The sequence below is a fragment of the Phaethon lepturus genome, unplaced genomic scaffold (assembly GCF_000687285.1).
Source record: "Phaethon lepturus isolate BGI_N335 unplaced genomic scaffold, ASM68728v1 scaffold8941, whole genome shotgun sequence".
In the NCBI taxonomy this organism is placed as follows: Eukaryota; Metazoa; Chordata; class Aves; order Phaethontiformes; family Phaethontidae; genus Phaethon; species Phaethon lepturus.
The window spans coordinates 173,725-194,459 of record NW_010519581.1 but is presented as its reverse complement, the minus strand read 5'-3'; the positions used below and the strand labels follow the sequence as shown (position 1 = coordinate 194,459).

Below are 20,735 nucleotides of genomic sequence, written 5' to 3'. Positions count from 1 at the left end.
CTAGCTGGGGAATTAGACAGAAGGGTAATACCACTACAACCTCCTTTCAAGACTATTCTGTTATCCCACAAAGAGACACATAGAGCGAAAAGCAAAGGAGCAGAGGAAAAGAAATAAAATTTATTACAAAAGCTTCTGGTGGACGCTGGATTGCTGGAAGCCATTTGTCTACAATGGCCCTAGATCACACTTCTACTTGTAAAGCTTTGCAAAGAAAACTGTACTAGCAAAGTTACCACGACAAATCCCAACAGAGGTGTTGGGAGTCCCCTCTGGAGTGGCAAAACCCATGCTATTTTGTAACTTTATCTACTTTTTATTGGCATACAACATTGTTTCCCATGTTGGACTCTGGGGCATATTTACCCCAGCCCTTAACTGGCATAGTTACAATGACAGAAATTTCATGTGGAACAGCTCCACTTGCTGCCCTAGAATGCCAGAAATCCATTAGTTATCTTTCAGACTGTCATTTTTATTTAGTTCATAGTTCATTATTTAATATTTCTGAAAGTAATTATTTGTTATTTTTTCTTTTCAAGGAGCCTATTTATTAGATGAAAAGCTCTGCAATCATTATTATGTGCAAGACTTTTGAATTTACTTGAAAAGCAGCTTTAAAATTGGCAATTGTAATTTTGGAAGTTCTAGAAAGCAACTTAAGGTCTTAAACCAGATTAGAAACAAAGTGCACCCAAAATACCTCTTCTGAATACTAATTAAGTAGTAACATCAAATTACATACCATAGTTTTGACCCAACACCAAACTTCCTTTGTGAAACGACGTTGACATGATAGAATATATAATGATTCAACTAATAGGGGTTTGGGAACCAGCTCAAATGAATTGGTACAAATGCAGAGTCTTATGGCCTCATATTCATCACCTTATTAGTGACCATTCACGTGTTTTTCACAAAGTTACGGTTGCTTTTGAGCATGTGGTTTCAGAATGACAAAAGTAAAAAGTGTCAGCAACCTCCCTATTCTTCTTAATGGCCGAAAATAGAGTGCTTGAGTCATAGTGATGGCTTCATTTGCATATGCACACATATTATTTCATACCAATCTGAAGATAGTTTAAATCATGCAAATGCTGTATGTCACAATTAGGATTCACTAAGAACTTTTACACCATCATTTATTACAGTGCATGTGGTAAGAGGTAACGTTTAGATGCCGCTTTCAGTTGCACGCCTACTTTATGGGCTAATTCAATGTCATCGTTCATAATCTTCAACATGAGCACGTGCCCAAAGGAGCTGCACTGCTGTAATGCGGTCAGGTTTTAACTAAATTTGAATGTTGGCATCTTGTCAGCTGTATGAATCAAAACTCCCCCAAGATGGTAAATATGAAAACAAGACCTCCTTAAAGGGCTTTGCCTTGGTGAATACTTTAAAACAAAACAAAACAAAACAAAACATTATTTACCTGTACATCTGCATTTATATTAGAGGTCTTACATAAACTGACAGCATACTTGTAACCCGCAGTTACGCCAGCAGCACTTCCACAAGCGTGATGCAAATGAACAGATGTATTTCACATTCAGAAAGCACTTGTATTCCCCCACAAGTCATTCCTACTGAGATGTGTTGTAAATAAGGGTTTATGCAGGGAACTCCAAAATACAAAGTATTCGTAGCACAAGTAAGGGTTTTGAGAGGTAACACTTATGGCTCAAAAGGCTTTTTGTACCTGCGATGAATGCAAATTCTACAGTCAGGAAGGCGGTTAAGACACTTTTATATCCTGTGGGTTTCATATCTGTAACTTACATGAAAGGAGAGAATATACCAGAAAATAGCACGTGTATTTCCTACAGCCTCTGCCCAAGTCAGAGGAAATTTCAAGCACGTGCTTGAATTTAATCACACTGAAGCCTGTGCCTTACCACAAAGAGTTAAGCGCCACTGAATTTCAAGCATATTGCTATTTCTATGGTGTTTTACTGAATCAAACATTCTAAGATTATAACGTTACATGCTACTAGGTGTCATAATTACATAATTACAATGTTAGCAAGCTGCAAAGCACAATTATGCCATATTCAGTGGTGAACTAATTCATTTGTATAGTACCAATATATATTAGTCAAATGTAATTTAGAGAGCAGCTCTGATGACAACTTTATTCAAAGTGACCTGCCTACTGGAAGGTGTGAGAGTGGCTTTGTTGCCTGCACACTTTGAAGATGATGATAAGAGAGTGATATGCAAAATCATTACTGTGAGATACTGGAAATTAGCCCAACTGGCGATGCTCAGACCCATACTGACAGAGAAACATGACCACCCCATCAGGTTCAAACTTTCTTCTCTTTCCTGGTCAGCCTGTGAAATTATGCCGTAGGTCTTCTTATCTGGAAAATTTTACAGGGCAATACGTCTCTCTCGAGGGTTGAACTGAGACTGAAAGAACAAGAACCATGGGAAACAGTATTTCATTGTTCTTATTTTCTGTCCCTTAGAGACACCACCGCTAGGGCAAGAGTACGCAGCAGCAGTAGTTTTTCAGATTTCAGAAATTTCTTATGTGTATGAAAATCTTGTTCAATAATGTGAAAAGACTTTTCCTTTTTCAAGTTCTCAGAAAATGAACATTTAAGGTATTATGAAACAGCTGACCTAAGAAATTTTTCCTAGAAGTCAGTAAGAGAATAACCATCCTATAGCCTTAGACAATACCCTGTTGCCTACGAAACAAACTTTAGAAGAAATACACCTCTGAACTTAAGAACAGCTGCAATATTTGGAACCACACTGAAAAGAATGTGCTTCTAATATATTTTTAAAAAATCACAAATTTGTAACTTTCATTTCTTTCCCATTTCATGCTGCTTCTGCTCTTTCAGCTTACGTGGATTTCAATGTTTCCCAAATCACATTATAAAAACAACCCAAGTGAGTCTCCTCCTGTAAGCAGATACCATGTAATAATGTTTCAGTTAGATTTGCCTGGCAGACTATTTGTCTTAAATTATAAAAATACCCAAAGATGTTTAACTTATATCCAGAGCGATTGTCCTTTTGCAGGTAGATCATGTTATAACCAGTTTTCTAGTAGTGAACAGTGTTCAAATCATGAGAAAGCTTGGAAGATCCAATTCAGGAAAACATTTATTACCATGTAATGATTAATTTCAATAGGACCTAGGTGTCTTTTTCATTAGGGATGGACTTCAATGCAAATTTAGTTTTGTACATGGCTATGCAGTTGCAGAGAGCTTTGAGCAAAGGTTCAGGAGAATTTCCACACTGCTTCATCAAGGAAGAATCAGAATCACTCTCTGCCATCTTTACAGCCTGCTATGAAACTCAAGGTCTTGAAATTTTGTCTAATTTTGTAAGAAGGCTGCTGCAACACTCTTTACCTTCAGTGAAAGAAGGTTATAATTACAACAGACCCTCATCTACCTGACAGCTACATACATTAGTTATTAACTAAAATTAAATATCAATATATGGCTATACATGTGTGCACATTTATAATTTTTAAATATTTAACAGCCAGTCATCTGATTAATGACTGCATTTCCCCCTCAGTTCAAAGTAGAGTATTTAAAGGAAGTTTGTGGGATAAAGTCAGTCCGAAACCAAAAGCTTGTGTTATCTCTGAAAAAGAGTTATTAAATAGAAATTAAAGACCCTTCTTTCCTTTCACAACTTCAAGCCTTTTTGTCCATTTCTATGGTCTCCCTTCCTTCCTCTCACCCCCTCCTCATTCAATTTGGTTAAATTAATAACATTGTCTCAAAAAAATAATTCACCATTCACAACCTCAAAAGCTCTGGATTAGAATGCAGAAAAAATGCTACTTCCATGTTATGGCACTCTTTTGGGCAAAAACTCTGAATGAAACATAGTTTTTTATATTTATTTATAAATTATTGGTCTTATTTACTGATAAAAATGATCAGATTTATCTGCCAACCTTATAATACACAGTAAAACTCAAAAGTGCAGTAGAACCTAAAAGTCTACCACTTCCTAACATCTGAAAAATGCAGTTACCCATCATTTTCTATAAACACTTCTAAAAGTCAGAGTACGAATCCCACAACAATATTTGATGTGTACTGAACTTGCAGACAGTTTGGGAATTACTAAATAATCCATAGAAATATATAAATCTGAACATTAATTTGTTGCACCTAATTCCCTTGGTCTAAAGAGAGCATTTTTCATTTGTCTCACTTATAATAGTTTAAATCAGAATTCACCAAAACTGAATTGTGCAGTATTTGCTCCAAATAAAATGTTTTGCCTGTTTATTAACTGCAGTTTTAGCACTTGATAGGCCAAACGTACCCTGGCTGGCTGAGTATTCTAGAGAGATGCATTTATTAAATTTAACAAATATATCTATTAAGTAGGGTATGACCTATTCTGATGGCTTTTATGTCGTTTTTTGTATGCATGATCTAATAGAAGGAAGCAGAACAGTGAAAGGACTGGAACCCCACCTAGGTAGCACTATTCAGGAAAATGCATTTTTCAATTAAACTGGGCATATGAGAATCACACAGCAGGAGAAAGCTGCACTGATGAAAGATTGCTTCATTTGTAATCCCATGTGCAGGGGAACTGACTGTTAGGAGATTACTGAAACATTTCCATCAATCCAGCTGCTCTGTAAAATCATATATCCCCAGTAATTCTTTTCCCTTTTTATCCTAGTAGTAAGACCGTGCCTAGCAAGAATACGTCAGATGCTCTTGGCCATAATAAGCACCTGTGAAATTTCACTCTGCACATCTTAAGAGAAAGTTATGCTCAAGTAAAGCAAAACTTAGTACATCGTTGGCATTAGAGGCATATCTAGCCCTCCCCCTCAGGACACCTGCCCATAGTGATGCATTTCAGACTTCAGTGCTTAAACTCCCCTGGATAACAATTCCAGAGACTGCTCTGGGAATGACAACTGACACGCTAGCTCTGCAATATATAATATATAAAGCTATAATATACAGCTCGTGCAGACAGTCTGGTTCTCACTGGACATTTGCAATTTGCTGGCACGTAAGCATTAAGATGATTAATTTCATTATTTCACAATCTAACACCCTATTAGGAATCTGATCTTAGAGTGAATTACGCAGAATGGCACAACTGTGTTTCCAAACCAAGTAATTGGGAAAAGAAAGTCCATCATTCAACAGCAAGTATGAAGTGGAAGCTGTTGTTGGAGTGTTGATTTTGGGCTGCTTCAGTACTTGCGGACACTGACATCATTAACTTGATTTAAGATAATGGGAAGATGACACATTTATGAATTAAATTAAATGTATATTCAGTGCATTAAGAAAATTTTCAATAACTAAGAGTAATGACATTTCTGCAAGTGGGCAACGTTTCACCGAGCCAGTGCCTCTCCATCTGAATGGAACCTACGCATTCTGAAAGTCAGGTTCTTCTGAGCTAACCTGCTATCGGATCATATTTGCAAGCTGGACAACTGCAGGATTTTTCAGACTTTAGTTATCCATTCAATAAAAGAATGCCATCTTACATTTGGCACATGATGAGCTAACTTATTAATTCCTTAAAGTATAATGGCAAAAGCAATTACCAGGAAGTACAAAAGAGAAAGTCCGAGAGATGCCACCTCGCTTCATAAAACAGTAAAATCAGACTTAAAAAAAATTTTCGTAGCACCACATGCTTTATCTGTATCATCTAAAAAATGAGTGCTCCAGCTTTTCTTTTCACCTACATCAAAGACGCAATAGAGTAGGATATCAACTCAAATAGATGTTTATGAACACATCTGTAACTATGAGGTAATCCTGACCTACAATGCTTTTTAAAATCGAACATATCCAGTATACGGACTTAAAATAACACACATACTCTATATATTCAACATTTTCGTACAACTGTAGCCCTTCTACCAGCAGAAACAATGCTCTCCAAGACAGAATATCTTAGCCTGTTTTCTCCAGGACACCAGAAAATGACATGTGAAATGCCTAGAGAGTTAAAAGGAAACCCTCAACAAATCCATATTTCTATGCATCCTATCAAACAAGAAAAAATAGGAGAAAATACAACCAACCATCAGACAATTATTCAAAGTTTAGTGCATCTTTCCTTAATTCTGGTATGAAAATCCATTGTGCACAAGGTCACCTGTAGACTCCTCCAGGGGGGTATTTAAGAAAAGCTGTGAAATGGACACGTTACCAGCCTCAACCTGCTGCCACTGCGAACCCAGAGTGGTCTCTTGGTCATAAACTTCCTGTGAGACCTTTGGTGGGGATGATAACTTGCTATTTAAAGGGAAGTGTCTATGAAAAAATACTTCAGGCTAAAGAAATGGAAAGGATACAGAATAGACACTTCACGAAGAATATACCAATGCAGGACAGAGTGCTCTAGCCATTAGCTCCTGAAGAAAATCAAGGCAACACCTTCAAACCTCCCCTGCTAAAGGATGAATTACTTAGAATGAAAGATTTAAATACCCACTGGAATATCAAATTCCCAGAAAACAAAAACAAACAAACAAAAAAAACCCCAAAAAACCAAAACTTTGTTTATAATCTATGAGTCCATAATTTTTATCAAAGTTCCTGGTTTCCCATTCTAATACTTCGATCATGGGACCAGATTTCCTTAAAAATGCAAGTGAAACAGAAGAGTGTTTTTCAAACCAGAGGAAAAATATTCTCTTAATAAACTTTGGAAGACCTTTTTATACTGATGAAATTTATTAAAAGCAGATGGAAAACAAGATGTCCCATACCCTTCCCTCATGAAAAAGCTATCCCAATCCGACGTCATGTGAAGCCATTTATCCTTTTCACACTATCTGTAAAATCTGTAGGAAGATGGCTCATTTACTGACTACAGTCATGTTCACAGTATTTATGAGATTAAAAGAGGGCTTGAGCACACAAAAATCAGGATTCATATCTTTTCTGAAGAACATTAGGGCCCATGACAAGACACAATAGACCATTTAGCTACAAAAGATGGGGAGGATATAGTATGCTACTAACGAAAGCATTTGAGAACATGAAAGTCAGTGAAGTGCATTTACATCTATTTTAATCATCTACTATTCTATGCCTAATTTTCTATAACAGTTAAATAATCTGGACAGAAAATAAGAGATGCTTAGAAGAGGAAAATGTTGGATCTATTTCCAGGATTTTTTTCCTTCTTTCCTAAGCTGCAGCAAAGGACATACTTTACTAGCAGACAGAGCTGAGTCTCCAACCTGGAGAAGTAACTGAGGTTCTTCAGCTCTTCCAGGCTCCCAAGTGGCATGCAGAATTTACAAAGTCTCAGCAACATGGAACTGTCATTCCAGCTGGCAACTACCTTTGCCTACTAAAATATAACACTAAGGGAGAACAGTTAGTTCAAGAAGTGCCAACTCCTGCACCTTGAGAAGAACGACCCCATGCACCAATATATGCTGGGGGCTGACCAGCTGGAAAGCAGCTCGGCAGAAAAGAACCTGGAGGTCCTGGTGGACACCAAGTTGAACATGAGCCATAAATGTGCCCTTGCTGCAAAGAAGGCTAATGGTATCCTGGGCTGCATTAGACAAAGCACTGCCAGCAGGTGAAAGGAGGTGATCTTTCCCCTCTACTCAGCACTGGTGAGGCCACACTTGGAGTGCTGTGTCCAGTTCTGGGCTCCTCAGTACAAGAGAGACATGGACACACTGGAGGGAATCCAACAAAGGGCCACAAAGATGATGGGACAGGAGCACCTCTCATATGAGGAAAGGCTGAGAAAGCTGGGACTGTTCAGCCTGGAGAAGAGAAGGCTTGGGGGTATCTCATCAACGTGTATAAATACCTACAGGGAGGGTGCAAAGAGCATGGAGCCAGGCTCTTTTCAATGGTGCCCAGTGGCACGACAAGAGGCAATGGGCACAAACAGAAACACAGGAGGTTCCCTCTGAACATCAGGAAACACTCTTTTACTGTGAGGGTGACTGAACACTGGTACAGATGGCCCATAGAGGTTGTGGAGTTTCCACTCCTGGAGATATTCACAGAATCATTAAGGCTGGAAAAGACCTTTAAGATCTTTAAGTCCAACCACCAACCCAACACCACCATGCCCACTAAACTATGTCCTAAAGTGACACGTCTACACGTTTTTTGAACACTTCCAGGGATGGTGACTCCATCGCCTCCCTGGGCAGCCTGTTGCAATGTTTGACCACTCTTTCAGTAAAGAAATTTTTCCTAATATCCAATCTAAACCTCCCCTGGTGCAACTTGAGGCCATTTCCTCTCGTTCTATCGCTAGTTACTTGGGAGAAGAAGCTGTCTGGACACTGTCCTGGGTAACTGGCTCTGGGTGGCTCTGCTTGAGCAGGGGCCTTGGACCAGATGAACTCCAGAGGTCCCTTCCAACCTCAGTCGTTCTGTGATTCTGTGACATTGGTTGATTCCCCACATAAACAGAATACATCATCTTGCTCCAAATAATAGCTCAACAGTATCTTGTTGACCTATTTATGGCATTTAAATAATTATAAAAATATTTTATAGAGGTAGGAAAGTGGCAAAACTGGTGGCTAAGCAAAGACCATAAGCTTGTGACAATTAAAAAAACCCAACAAACCCACCTGAAGAGTGTGTGTTTGTGTGTGTATATTATATATATATGTACATATGAACTAGCCCAATGCTTTAAAAAACAATGTCCTTGGGTGGAAAAGGTCTTAATTGCCTACCAGGCAGTCTACCTGGGCCATATCATGTCAGTATTTAAGCATACAAAAAACTATCTAAATGCTCCTGTGTAAAGATTAACACAGAATTCAGTTGCTTTTGTGGGAGAACTCTCTGCTATTTTTAACCACTAACCAGCAATATATTTTTTTGCTAGAGTTCCAACAAATCATCTTTTTAAGTGAATGCTATAGGGCTTCAAGGGAGAAGATTAAAGGTAAATCACCACTTCACACAAAATTCAAAATTTTCTTTGGAAAGTTGAGGTTACTGGCTATGCACAAACATGTCAAGTCAATTATGAGGAGAAAGCACAGGCACAGTTAGTGCTGGAAGTCACTCCAGAGTACCTGTGCAAATACACATTCTCTGAAGGCTGCTTTCAACTGCTTCTTCCACTTGCAGTATTCTTAGGGGCAAAAAGGGCAGAGCAGAACAGGAAGAACGCTAAGCCTGTTTGATACAGCACAGACACACCAAACAGTCTCTTGAAAACTAGAAGGTAGGTTTTACAGTACCTTAGGGTAAGACCTGCACATAATTGTACTACTTCCAGAAAATCTGTTTACAGAGAAATTTCTGTATGGTGTAAATATACCCATCAAATGTGAATGGAAGAATTGCTGCCATAGAAAAGTGTGCTGGCTTTAGAGAGACAAGCGTGGAAATTCAACACTTACCGTTGGGCAAAGATGACATTCCCTTGTGTCCAAAATTGAAGACGTGCCCTGTCAGGTACTAGCCAAGTGGCTGGGCCAATTTAACAACAATTCTATTGGCCTCCAGAATGGCAGAAAGTATAAAACTTAACAGGAATTGTCCAACCTTCCTCAGCTACAGATTTCTGTAACTACTGCAGTTGCACACTGGATTTGTGGCTCTTTATTTTATGCTGGGTAACAAGTTCAACTCCATTTGAATCCTTTAAAAACAGAGAAAGAAATACTAACTAGAAAGTATGGATCAGCAAAACCAGAGAGGAACTGCTTTTCTTCAGGATGAACATCTCTAGTTTCCCAGTCCTCACCATGCTTCTCTGCACCTCCATCTACTGTTGAAAAGTACCTGTATTTAACAACCAAGCAAACCTCTCCAGTCCCTGTTATATGGATGCTCAAGACATTTGTTACCAAAATGTACCCCTATGTGAGTTAAAATACCACTGCAGACAGACACAGGAGTATTTATATTGACTGGATTAAGCAGTTTGTCAACTGGTACAAAACCCAACTGTCTTGAGGATAAGCATCACTGATGACAATTCCTTGTCCTTCTCTATGCCAGCTCACTGAACTTGGTCTGTCCCAAAACAGATAAATCCTAGAGTGCTTATTCATTTACCCATGCTTCAACATCCCCATTTTCCTTCACCAGCAAAAAATAAAAGCATTATAATCACTCCGATAACATGACATTAATTGCATCAAGCAACTGCTACCTGTACTTTTCCTTCTAGTCTAAAAGGAAGACTAGAACTGCTTCCCATGAAACAGACTAGTACTGCCATGTCCACGACCAACAAACAATTTTGAGAGTTTTCTAATGTATTGAAATTGAGTCATAAGGTAATTATTGTTCTTACTTGATATGAACTATACCATTCTGTACGATCCCATTCCAGTACACCCTTGGTAACCTTACAGCATCCTTTTAACAAGCTACTGACACATTTAATGTATATCAACGTCCCTCTATTATGCTAACACCTCAATATGGCAACCCAACTTCAAATAAAGGTGCAGAAATCCTAAGCATCACTTCATGATTTTAAATATTTTTTGAAGGTAGAGTTCTTCCCTTCAGCTATATCTTTAGATAGAAATTACAAGGAAGAGTTAGAGAAAAATGAGACACTGAGAAGTCCTGTTGCAGTCTGAAAGACATTACTAATTACATATTCAAAATATAACATTTTACGGGAGAGGATGAAGAAAACAATCACAAAAGAAATGGCATCAAACAGGACAGACACAGAATTTGCCTTTGCAAAGTCCCCAAGGCTGTGTTTTGGTTTTGCAATATAAATCCCCAAACCACAGACTGTCAGTCTGTGGCAAGCAGCTAATGCCCTCAAAACTTCATAAGAAGGACACCACAGAATGAATGGAGAACAGCATCTTAATTCAACTCATGACAAGAAATGCAGCAAGGCTGTGGATTGACTACAGGTCAAAATCAGCAGCTAGCAACAAGAAATCAACAATTAGTCTTACAAGTGCTGAAAGACCAGAACCTGCTGAGGTAGTGGTAACTTTGCCCTCCACAGATGCAGACTGACAGGTATAGGGACCTAATGGCTGAAGAGGAAGGGTAAAAAGAAAGCAAGTCTTCAGACACCTTTAGTCTGTAGCTTGTCCTATATTTACAGCTTTTTCTAAAAATACTCAAAAAAATCTTCACAGGAAGTTGTGAACCAAATGTCAAGAAGCAAAACTCTCTTGCTCAAATTCTGTCATGCTAAGCTGGAGCACGCAAGTACTTGAAATAGCACATGACCCCCAGCACACTGTATGCATCTGAATGCAAGTAGTGATCTGGGGTCTGCTTGTGTTTCTGCTCTCTCTCAGCTATATGAGTGTGGCATCCAGAACATGCTGCAGAAGAACGGGATAGGCACAATGGAACAGAAGAAGAATAGTTTGATTTTATTTGTCAAGGGACAGATGAAATCATGTTCTCTTTCTTATTGCTCGTAAGTGAATGTTTTGGAGCTTAGTTACGATACTGCTGCAGTAGGCAGTGCTGAATGTTTCATCAGTAATGGGCTAGAAAACAAGGAGTTGAGGACATCAGTTTGGAAACAGCAGCAAAGACAGAATTAAAAATTCATCTCACTGCCTGCCCGTCTGACTGATGTACAAAGCTCTGACGTAGCTTCTGATTCAGAAGCTGTGCCTGCTGTGCCACTCCCAGCAATAAATTGCCTTTTACATACATGGATAAGCAGTCTAATCAAATAAGGCTTTAAAGCAGGATGTGCTCAAAGGAATTGCTGATTTCTCTTAAAGCCTGCCATTGCTATCTCTGAGCTTTTGTACATATTAAATAGTACATGAGATTTATCAGAGGGAAAAGGTGAGTACAAATACCAGAGTAACCAAATAATCTGCTCACCTAGAGCGTGCAAATAAATATCTCTTCTCAGATTTTTTTGTGCCACTCTCCTATTCATGGGGCATACTCCTGCCCGTGAGAAACACCACTTAACACCAAGAACTACATCAGCTGCCGCGAGTGACCTGGTTTGTAGCACATTTGCATTACTGCCCCTTGAGAAATCATTTGCAGTCAGAATGCCAAATGACCTGCTTATGCTTTCCAAGCTTTGTCATAACAGTCGTGGTCAGACAGACCTCCTTCTGCAGCTCTTCCTCTGATCCTTTTTCCCCCGCCCCAACATGAACAAGAGACAGCCAGCAGTATTCTTCCTGACGCATCTGGAATTCACTGCTACCAATATGTGCCTGCCACCCTAATGGGGCGTTTGCACATTACATGTTGGCCAAATGCTTAGCAAAAAAATTCCTCACCTCATGTTAAGTGCTGCTCTCTACCCTTCAGAGTGCTGTGGGTCTTCCTACGTATCTATATACACAAATCAAGACATCTTCTCTTCAAGCCAACAGACATCAACCTGCAGATAAGACTACAACCCTTTTAAATTTTACCCTAACTTCTGGCCACCACCTCTGCTGGAGCTCTGAAAACAACCAGAAGTTTTAAAAGGCTACTTTTAGTGTAGAAGCTGGATTTCATCTTTTGGATTCCACACTTCAAAACTATGGCTGTAAATCTGCCTTTTGAGGCAGGAACTTCAAACATATCCTATATTTTAAAGGAAATACAAATGTTCAACTTCTGTATGGTGATTCATCTGATCACCAAGCATTAATTAAAAAATCTTCAGCTTGTTGAAGAAAACTTTCTCTATGCAGCTGCTATGCTCTAGGAGTAACTCTAGATTCTATTTCATGTAATTCAAATTCATTGCTCAGCATAAACACTTCAAAAATAACAGACAGAAATTAGAAGTGTACACCTTCTCTTTAGGCACATATACATTCCAGTGACAGAACACCACCTGTTTCTCATGAATTAACCTTTGGTAGTGGACCATCATGAACACGTAAGGGAAATTTTAATGTATTTCTCCTTTAGTTTCTAAAAAAATAATTAAATCCCAAGAACTGTGATTCAAATTTGTCAACAGCTAATAACGGAGATGCTGTGCAAAATAGGGCATAATATATCTAGCAATGAGAAAATCTAGTAAAAAACACCACCTTATTAGATATCAAGAGGAATTAAACCCACGGTACAAATTCACAGGAAACTAGATCTCATTTATTTTGCAGCTCACAGAACTACTTGTTTAATTTCGGGAGAAAACTACCTTTGTCAGAGCTGCATCTTCTAAAGCAAAGATTATTCATTCCTCAAGGTGAAAACTGTTCATGAAGAACTCTGCAGTAAAGCGTGGAGCTAGAAATCAAAGGTATAATGAACAAAAAACCTGAACTAAAACATTAGCCATCTAACTTGCATCCCAGCCTAAGTGAAGAACTATTTTCAGCTATGCTTCCTTGCATGTAATTTATTATTGAGACGCTGTGTGTGTGAGGTTTCTTATCTACATTATTTTTCAACTTTTCTAATGACTCAGACTTTCTAAGTCAATGGTTGTAACAAAAGGTATTTAATGAAACTTTTGTCTTTTTAATGAGAGTTGTAAAATTTCTTGGGAATGTTACAAAGTGCAATTTTATTAGTGTTTTACTTCTCCAGAGGTTCTGCAGCTGCAATAAGATTTCCTTTTCTATGCGTTCAGGAAGAGTAAAGAGACTAAGAAATGAAATAATTTCAGGGGAAAAAAAAAAAATCAAAACAGAATTTGAAACAGATGGATCAGTGCTCAGAGCCAGAAAAATACTGTCTCCTTTAATAGATGGGAATGACCTCAACAAACTTTCATTAAAACCAATATGTAAAACCAAGTATACAGCCAATGTTATCAATAAGGAGAATGTTGATACTGAAAGAGTATAGTCTTTCTTGCCATTACTGAAAACTATTTTATCTAGTACAGCCCAGATCTGATAATGCCTTCTTTAATTTTTGCTGCCTGGAAACTCCCAGTATGAGAATGTATTTTTCATTGCTTTAAACTCTGCAATGCTTCGAAGAATTTTTAGTATACTCAAAACCATCAAAAAATCAAGGTAGGGAAAAAGTGTTTAAGAGACTGTGATAAGACTTTTTCTTTAAGATATCTTAGCTTCTCTCATCTTATTAGGAAATAATATCCTACTAATTTCAGGCTCTTTTTTTCCCCTAAAAATTAGCATTACATTTGAGATTAGGAGTCAGAGTTTTGTAAAACACTTAGCAGTTAATAGACTTTTGCTCCCATGTCACTTCAAAGACTCTGAAATTCCCATTCCATTTCAGTATTTAGGAGAGAGAAGAAAATTTAGAAGAATGTCCTCACTAACAAGCATTAACATTACCAAGAATGGAAGAAATTGAAACGTAAAGCAAAAAACCCGAGGAAATGATAGCAGTGCAGAAAGAAAATAGATTTAGCATCTCAAAGACCTAAGAGTATTGGTATCTCCTTTCCTACAGAAATGCTTTCGAATGAATTTTCAAGTGTTTCTGTCCCCTTGCCCCCAAACAGCTCTCTACAACTACAGACTGAGACTGCTGATTCTGCCTTATAGTTGTGGAGCACAGAAACACATGGTAAAGGTTAATTACTAATTCAGCTATTTTGTTGTTTCTTCCCAACCCCTTCCTCAACTTCCTAATCTCAGCCCCAGCCCTCTCAAGCTACCTCACAAGCAGAAGCACATCTCCTTCTTAACCTGTGCTTTGGCCAAATGAATCTACCACTACCCGCTGTCCATCCCCTCCCTGTATCCTAAACGCATCTTAATCCTTGCCACAATGGCACGCCTCCCTCCCTTCTGTTCTAGAGAAATCAGTAATTTATTTAGTCGGCTGAAGCGGTTATTTGTGAAACTAATCCATTAACTGCCATTTGGCAGAGTATTACATCCTGTGAAAAACAGCTGTTCCAAAGACAATGACCGTCCCGTCCCCAGCCTTCGCATTCAACCACGTATTATTTGTCTTAAAGAAGCACATTAGCGACATGATGTCCAGAGCTGTGGCTGTATCTGAAATTAATATAGGCTGAGTGAAGTTGCCTTGCTGCAACAGCAGAGCACACAGCAGAGTCCGAGTGCCGTGACAGAAATCTCTCTGTTGCAGCGATGCCACAGCCAAGGGCAGGAACCTGAACGTGAGGCAGTACCATTCTCCCTCACAGCTACCTGCTGTGACAGCACTCAAGGCAGATGCACACATGGGCCTGTTGCGACCTGACTGCTCCACAGCCCAACCTGGGCGCTGGAAAAAATGGGAGGAGAGGAGATATCCATTTGACCAACTAACCAAGAATTAAATGTATGGCCAGTAAGATACTGCCAAGCTGCACGTAGCAACTTCCAGCTGATGATGCTTACACTTTTCTCAGATGCTTGGGTCTGCAACTAATTTTTTTAGCTGGGAAGATTTCCACAATGTCTACATCAGATAATGTAAATACTTACCACGTAAATTAAACATCCAAACCCAGGAAGTGTTTGCTAAATCTCAGTGTCAATAGCTGCTTCCACATAGCATGGAGGCTCCAAATGTAATTAACGTATTTCAGGGAAAACATTTACAACAATATGATGATACCGCTGCATAGCTTATACAGGATTTATCTTCCAAGTATTCATTATGATTTAATTTATAATTTAAGAACATTGGCAAGTTTACTCTCCTATTTTTCAGCTGGAACAGTATATCAATAGAAGTAAGATGCTGTATTTTAGGTTTTGGTGGTAGTTTGTCATCACAGAAATATTCCCCTTTTTCTACATTAATAGTTTGCATACCAACTTCATCCTGGATCTCCTCTGCTACAGCAGGCACATTGTAGAGGAAGGAGAGAGACTGGTTCATGCGTTCATATATCACACGTAGATGTGTCATAACCTATGGAAATACAAGTATTTTAAGGAGGGGCATACTACTGCTAATTTGACATTATTACAAATTTTACAGGTTATAGAGAGCAAGACAGTTTTCACTTGTGCTAGGTGTAAGATTTCAGTATGCTCCATGTACTGAAACTGTCAAATCCATTGCAAAATTCACCTCTCCCACAGCTGCTACAAAAATAGTGTTCTAGATGCTCCTCCATAGCAACTACCTGAAATCCCAAGGGAATGCAGTAATTTAAAGTGGGTGTTTACATTTGCTGTGGGGCAGAGCATGTACACAAGCGGCGGTTGTGGCGGAAATCCACAGCCTCATTTACCCTTCTTTTAGGCATTTACATCTACCTATAGCTCTAAGTTTCCACATAACACACAAACCAAGTGAGGCGCAATGATTGCTGCATCAAAATGTTTTATCTGTTTGGTTGTTTGTTTTTCTTTACCCTAATATTGCAAAAAGAAACAGCGTGCTCTGAAAAAAGCTCCGATTTTCTTGGTAAAAACATTGGCAAACATTTTCAGCTGAAAACAAAAATATTTCCACCCAGAAGCATTACTGCATTGTCTCATGTGATTGCAACTGTATTGCCTCGGGTTCCCATACACTGCTGTGGGCTGAGTCACGACACCCTGTGATACACGCTCCCCCAGGGTACTCTCTGCAAGTATCACTTCTGTTCAGTAGAAAGGGAAATTGAGGTGCATTTTAGGAGACTGACAGGGCAATTAGGTCTAAAGAGGAAAATGGTTTGCAGAGAGCAATTTCAACGAAAAAAATGGTATGATTACTTAAAATTGAAATATAGTATTTATGCTTTTGAACAAAACATTTTGTTTTCCATTTTCCACTGAAGAAAATTCCCCATCAGATCCTCCAGCCTACATTCCCCAACCTTCTGACCAATTCAAGAAGCAAAGATACTGTAGAAATACTCATTCCCATGATGATACACTATGCAATACACTTGCACGTCTTGCATCTAAATGTCAGTTTCCATTCTTCAGCTGTGCTGCCACACTATCTGTAGTCTGCAAAATTTCACTGGTTTTCGTTATGAAATAATCCAGTGTTTCAGAAACTAAAAACTCACGTTAGATGCAAAAGGACATGCTTTAATGTTTAAGACAAGGGAAAGACAACTGTCAGTGCAGGAGACTGTTAGAAGTGTGCATTTCTAACTCTAGCAATTTCAAGACAGCATGACCTCAATGTACAATTCTGGCTAGAATAGATGTTTGAAAAATCTAATACACAAGTTGTGCCATGCAGGGAGGTGTATGGTTTTGATTTGGCTTTCAGCGATGCCAGTGAGTTCAAAAATGGTGGCTTGAACAGTGCTTCCCATTGCACCCTGCAGAGGGAACAGCGGCTGATTCTGCAGATTATGGCACCCTTTTTTTTACAGCTTAACAATTATGCCTACAATTTTAATTGATGTTTTGAAAGCCAGCTGTATCTACAGTCTTTTTTTTTTTTGCTTTCTCACCCTCCATGATTTATGAAGGCAACATAAAAGCTGTTCCAAAACATACACGTTGAGGACTGCAGTAACATTAAGCAGTTAAAATGCCATGAACTACAGTGCCTATTTTAAAAGAACATGTTAAACTCGAGTGCATCACAGTAATCACATTTTATAGACACTACGAGCACCTCTGCAATGACTGTAGCAAGGTTGGTTGCAGTCAGACGGCTACACCACTTCTGGTTCTGCCACTTCAGCTGAGGGAAGCATAAGCATGTGTGGTTGCTAAATCTATTACTGATATTTTCTCAGAGGTATTATTTACCAAAGCACTAACAAAGGCTCTGGGCATTAATGCTCTGGAGGGCTCCTTGGGAAATGTCCATGACTGACTCACTGTCTTGATAGACAGAAAAGCTGCTTTTCATTTCTTCTCAGAAGACAAGTTATACCCACCCTACTCCTGTATCACTTTGCCTTAATCTTCTGCTGGAAAGCAGACTATTTTTTATTGCATGCAAAGCTCTCCACAGAAGAGTCACGTATTTAAAAAAAAATAATAGGTTGACAGAAACTTCACAATGGTTATGAACAAACATGACCCCATTAACCCTCAGTGGAGATTACCTGAGATCTGATTTGGGCAGCTTTCTTTGGATCTACCATGCGGACATGTTCAAAGTGTTTGAGAGTATGCTGTCTGTCCTTCTGTTCAGCACGCACATACTTCTTCAGCATGTTGAATACGTGACGAGGCTAGAGGGAAGAAATAGGAAAAAAAAAATCAGTTTAGTTTAGAACAGCACATGTTTTAGCTCCTTGCACTGGAGACATATCCCAAACCAAAAGCACTTGACCAGCCAGTACCTGCAGCTATCTTCTGAAGGCAGGTCTGACTACTGTAAGGAACATCCACTCACTTAACCCATTTGGTAGGATGCACTGTTGAATAGTAGTTGTAGGTACCAGATAAGGTCCCTGGGGAGCATGTTCAGATTTCCTCCCCAACCATAAGGGGAAGTTTGGCTGTTGCATTTCCTTGTCTAACTGCTATATTATTGCCCCAACAAGACAGCAAGTGTCACCATAGCACGCTAGTTAATGGCCACCCAACATCAATTTCCTTTGGGCTTTGCTTCCATTCTCTCCATCAGACTCTGCTTTTCCTCTCCCCCAAATCAGGAAGCCCCCATGATCCAAGCTCACAGATCTGCAACCTTCACCACCACCAGGCAAATCTCTCCCAGAAGATCCCCAGAACCTGGACTCCATTGGAAGCACTTCAAAGATTCCCCATATACGCTCCACTATGCTGAATACTCAACCAGTATCAACATCTGTCAACTGCAGTTAAACTTCAGCAACAAGAAAGGTTACAACTGCTAAGTTTTATCAACAGTAAACTGAATGCATACATTCAGATTCAAATCAGAAGGTAACCTGCCCAACAGCTGCACAGAAGTCCATATGAAAGTACAGTTACTTGGTTCCTCTGAACATACTCTGCTTGAGTGCCAGATTTTGTAAAAATCTTAGCCTATGTATACAATGCAGGTGATTTTAATTAGTAAAAACTATTAAATATATGCCTTAAGGCACATAACTGAATACAAACAAAGGAAAGGTCCGCAGCTGAAGGGATAATGAAAATATACACAGACTGATGGTAGAGCAGTGAAGACTAAGAAATGTGTATTTTTATGTATTTTCCAACTCCGTACAATAATACAGTGCCAAAACAGGGAAGTGTTCTCTAGCATACAGCTAAGACATCCATTTTCAACCCAGTGTTTATGATGGATTCTGGAAATCCAGCCCCTGCCCCCGAACTCTGCTTGTGCTGTTGTGCTTGTGCATCCTACCTGAAGCTGCTGAGCAGTGAAAAGCATGAAGCTGAGGCAGGTGAGAAGAAGCGGAAAGGTGACCTTACTGTGCCAAAAGTGGTGAACAGCTGTTCTGGGGACTGGCAGGGATACAGGGAAGAGGGTGGAAAAGTGACAAAATAAGCATCAGAGGCTCCATTGCACAGCTTTCCGAAGCAGGAAGAACCGTGGGTGAAGCTGAAGCTTTAAGATGACTTAGATTCATGGACAAATATAGAGCCTGAACTAATTTAACATTTACACAAGGGATGAATACTAAGCTAGGGAGCTCAAAGATTTAAGAATCTCTTCAGCTTAAGAGAAGCAACAGATTTAAAAATGTCCTTAGACAGTAAAACAAAGGTTATTTGAAGAAGATTTGTCGGATAGAAATAGAGAGATGTGAAGCTGATCCCTGCCAAAGGATTAAACTTAGTGGCTCCATGACTGAAAATTCATTCATGAGGAAAATGACCCCAAGCCTCAAAGCCAAGAATCCTGGGACCAAGTTGCAAGAAACTGTGGACAAATGTTGGAAAGTAAGTAATTCTCACCACATTATGGTAATGTCAAAACAAACTGAAATGGCAACTGTAAAGCTTTGTAGGAACAAAGGCTAGAAGACCAGAAAGCTTAACAACAGGAAAATTTTGAAGACAGAAAATGTTGTTACCTTTCCTGACACTTCAGCCTTCCTTGCCCCCAAGACACATCAAGATAGCAGGTTTGGGCAGACTACAGAGAAAATTATTAATTTCTATTTCTTCAAGGCATATTCCAGTTTAAGTGTCACGTCTAACACCAGAAGCATATAGTTTTTGTTTTCCCTCAGTATATTTGTATTCACTGCAATATGTCAATGAAACTTTTACATTAACAATCACAAGCATATTTGTTGACAGGATAACAATCTTGGAAATACCATTAACAGTAGTAGTCACTTGGGTAAACTGCAGTTTTAGTGCCTTTTATAACACTGTGAAATGCCCCAAACCTATCACTATAGAGGAGAAATGGATACGCATGTCTCTAGCATGTCTGTTCAGGAAATCTTCCTGTGATGGCAGCAGAAAAACGTAATTCAAGTATAGGACAATGCAGAAAGAATACTAAACGTGAGGTGTTTCCTTACAGAGGCAGCAACTTTGCTTTACCTCAAGCAAAGTAAACCCTCTAGAAACTTGCCTTATGTAGGCAGACATAACTGCCCAAAGTCCCAGTTGCACTGGATCAGGTCAGACCTCCAACCTCCCCAGCAACTTCGCAATGCTACTGCCTCACAGCTTCAAGGCCGTGGATGAAGGCTTAAACTGCCAGCGCTGGTGACAGGCAACGACAGCTCTCCACTGGGCTTTGCATACCTCAGTGTGGCAGTTACCGTAACTGAGGACCAGGTTTTAGAGCTGAATGTAACTTTAATAGTAAAAAAAACACCAGAAAAACCTACAAAAATGAATTGATCATTTCCTCCTCAATGCCTAGAACCGTAGACCTACTGTTGCACAGTTTTAACAAATCTCCATATCAGCAGAAGTACCTCTAATCCGAAGTCCCACCTCTGTAATGTATTACACACATACTTTCCTTTAAATGTCATTATGGGATGAAATGGTTTTGCTTAAAAATCCCACACATACAGGCACTTTTTTC

General features: G+C 39.2%; 1 protein-coding gene across 6 annotated transcripts in view; it reads right to left on the bottom strand.

Moving 5' to 3' along the window:
• The window catches only part of APP (amyloid beta (A4) precursor protein), a 182,739-nt gene that overhangs the window by 32,800 nt on the left and 129,204 nt on the right, over nt 1-20,735 (bottom strand). For all 6 annotated transcript variants that reach the window (XM_010297079.1, XM_010297077.1, XM_010297078.1 and 3 more), the window contains 2 exons: nt 17,851-17,979; nt 15,653-15,752 (listed from right to left, as the gene is read on the bottom strand). In XM_010297079.1, coding sequence (XP_010295381.1) covers nt 15,653-15,752; nt 17,851-17,979 — 229 coding nt within the window. The remainder of the gene's footprint in view (nt 1-15,652; nt 15,753-17,850; nt 17,980-20,735) is intronic.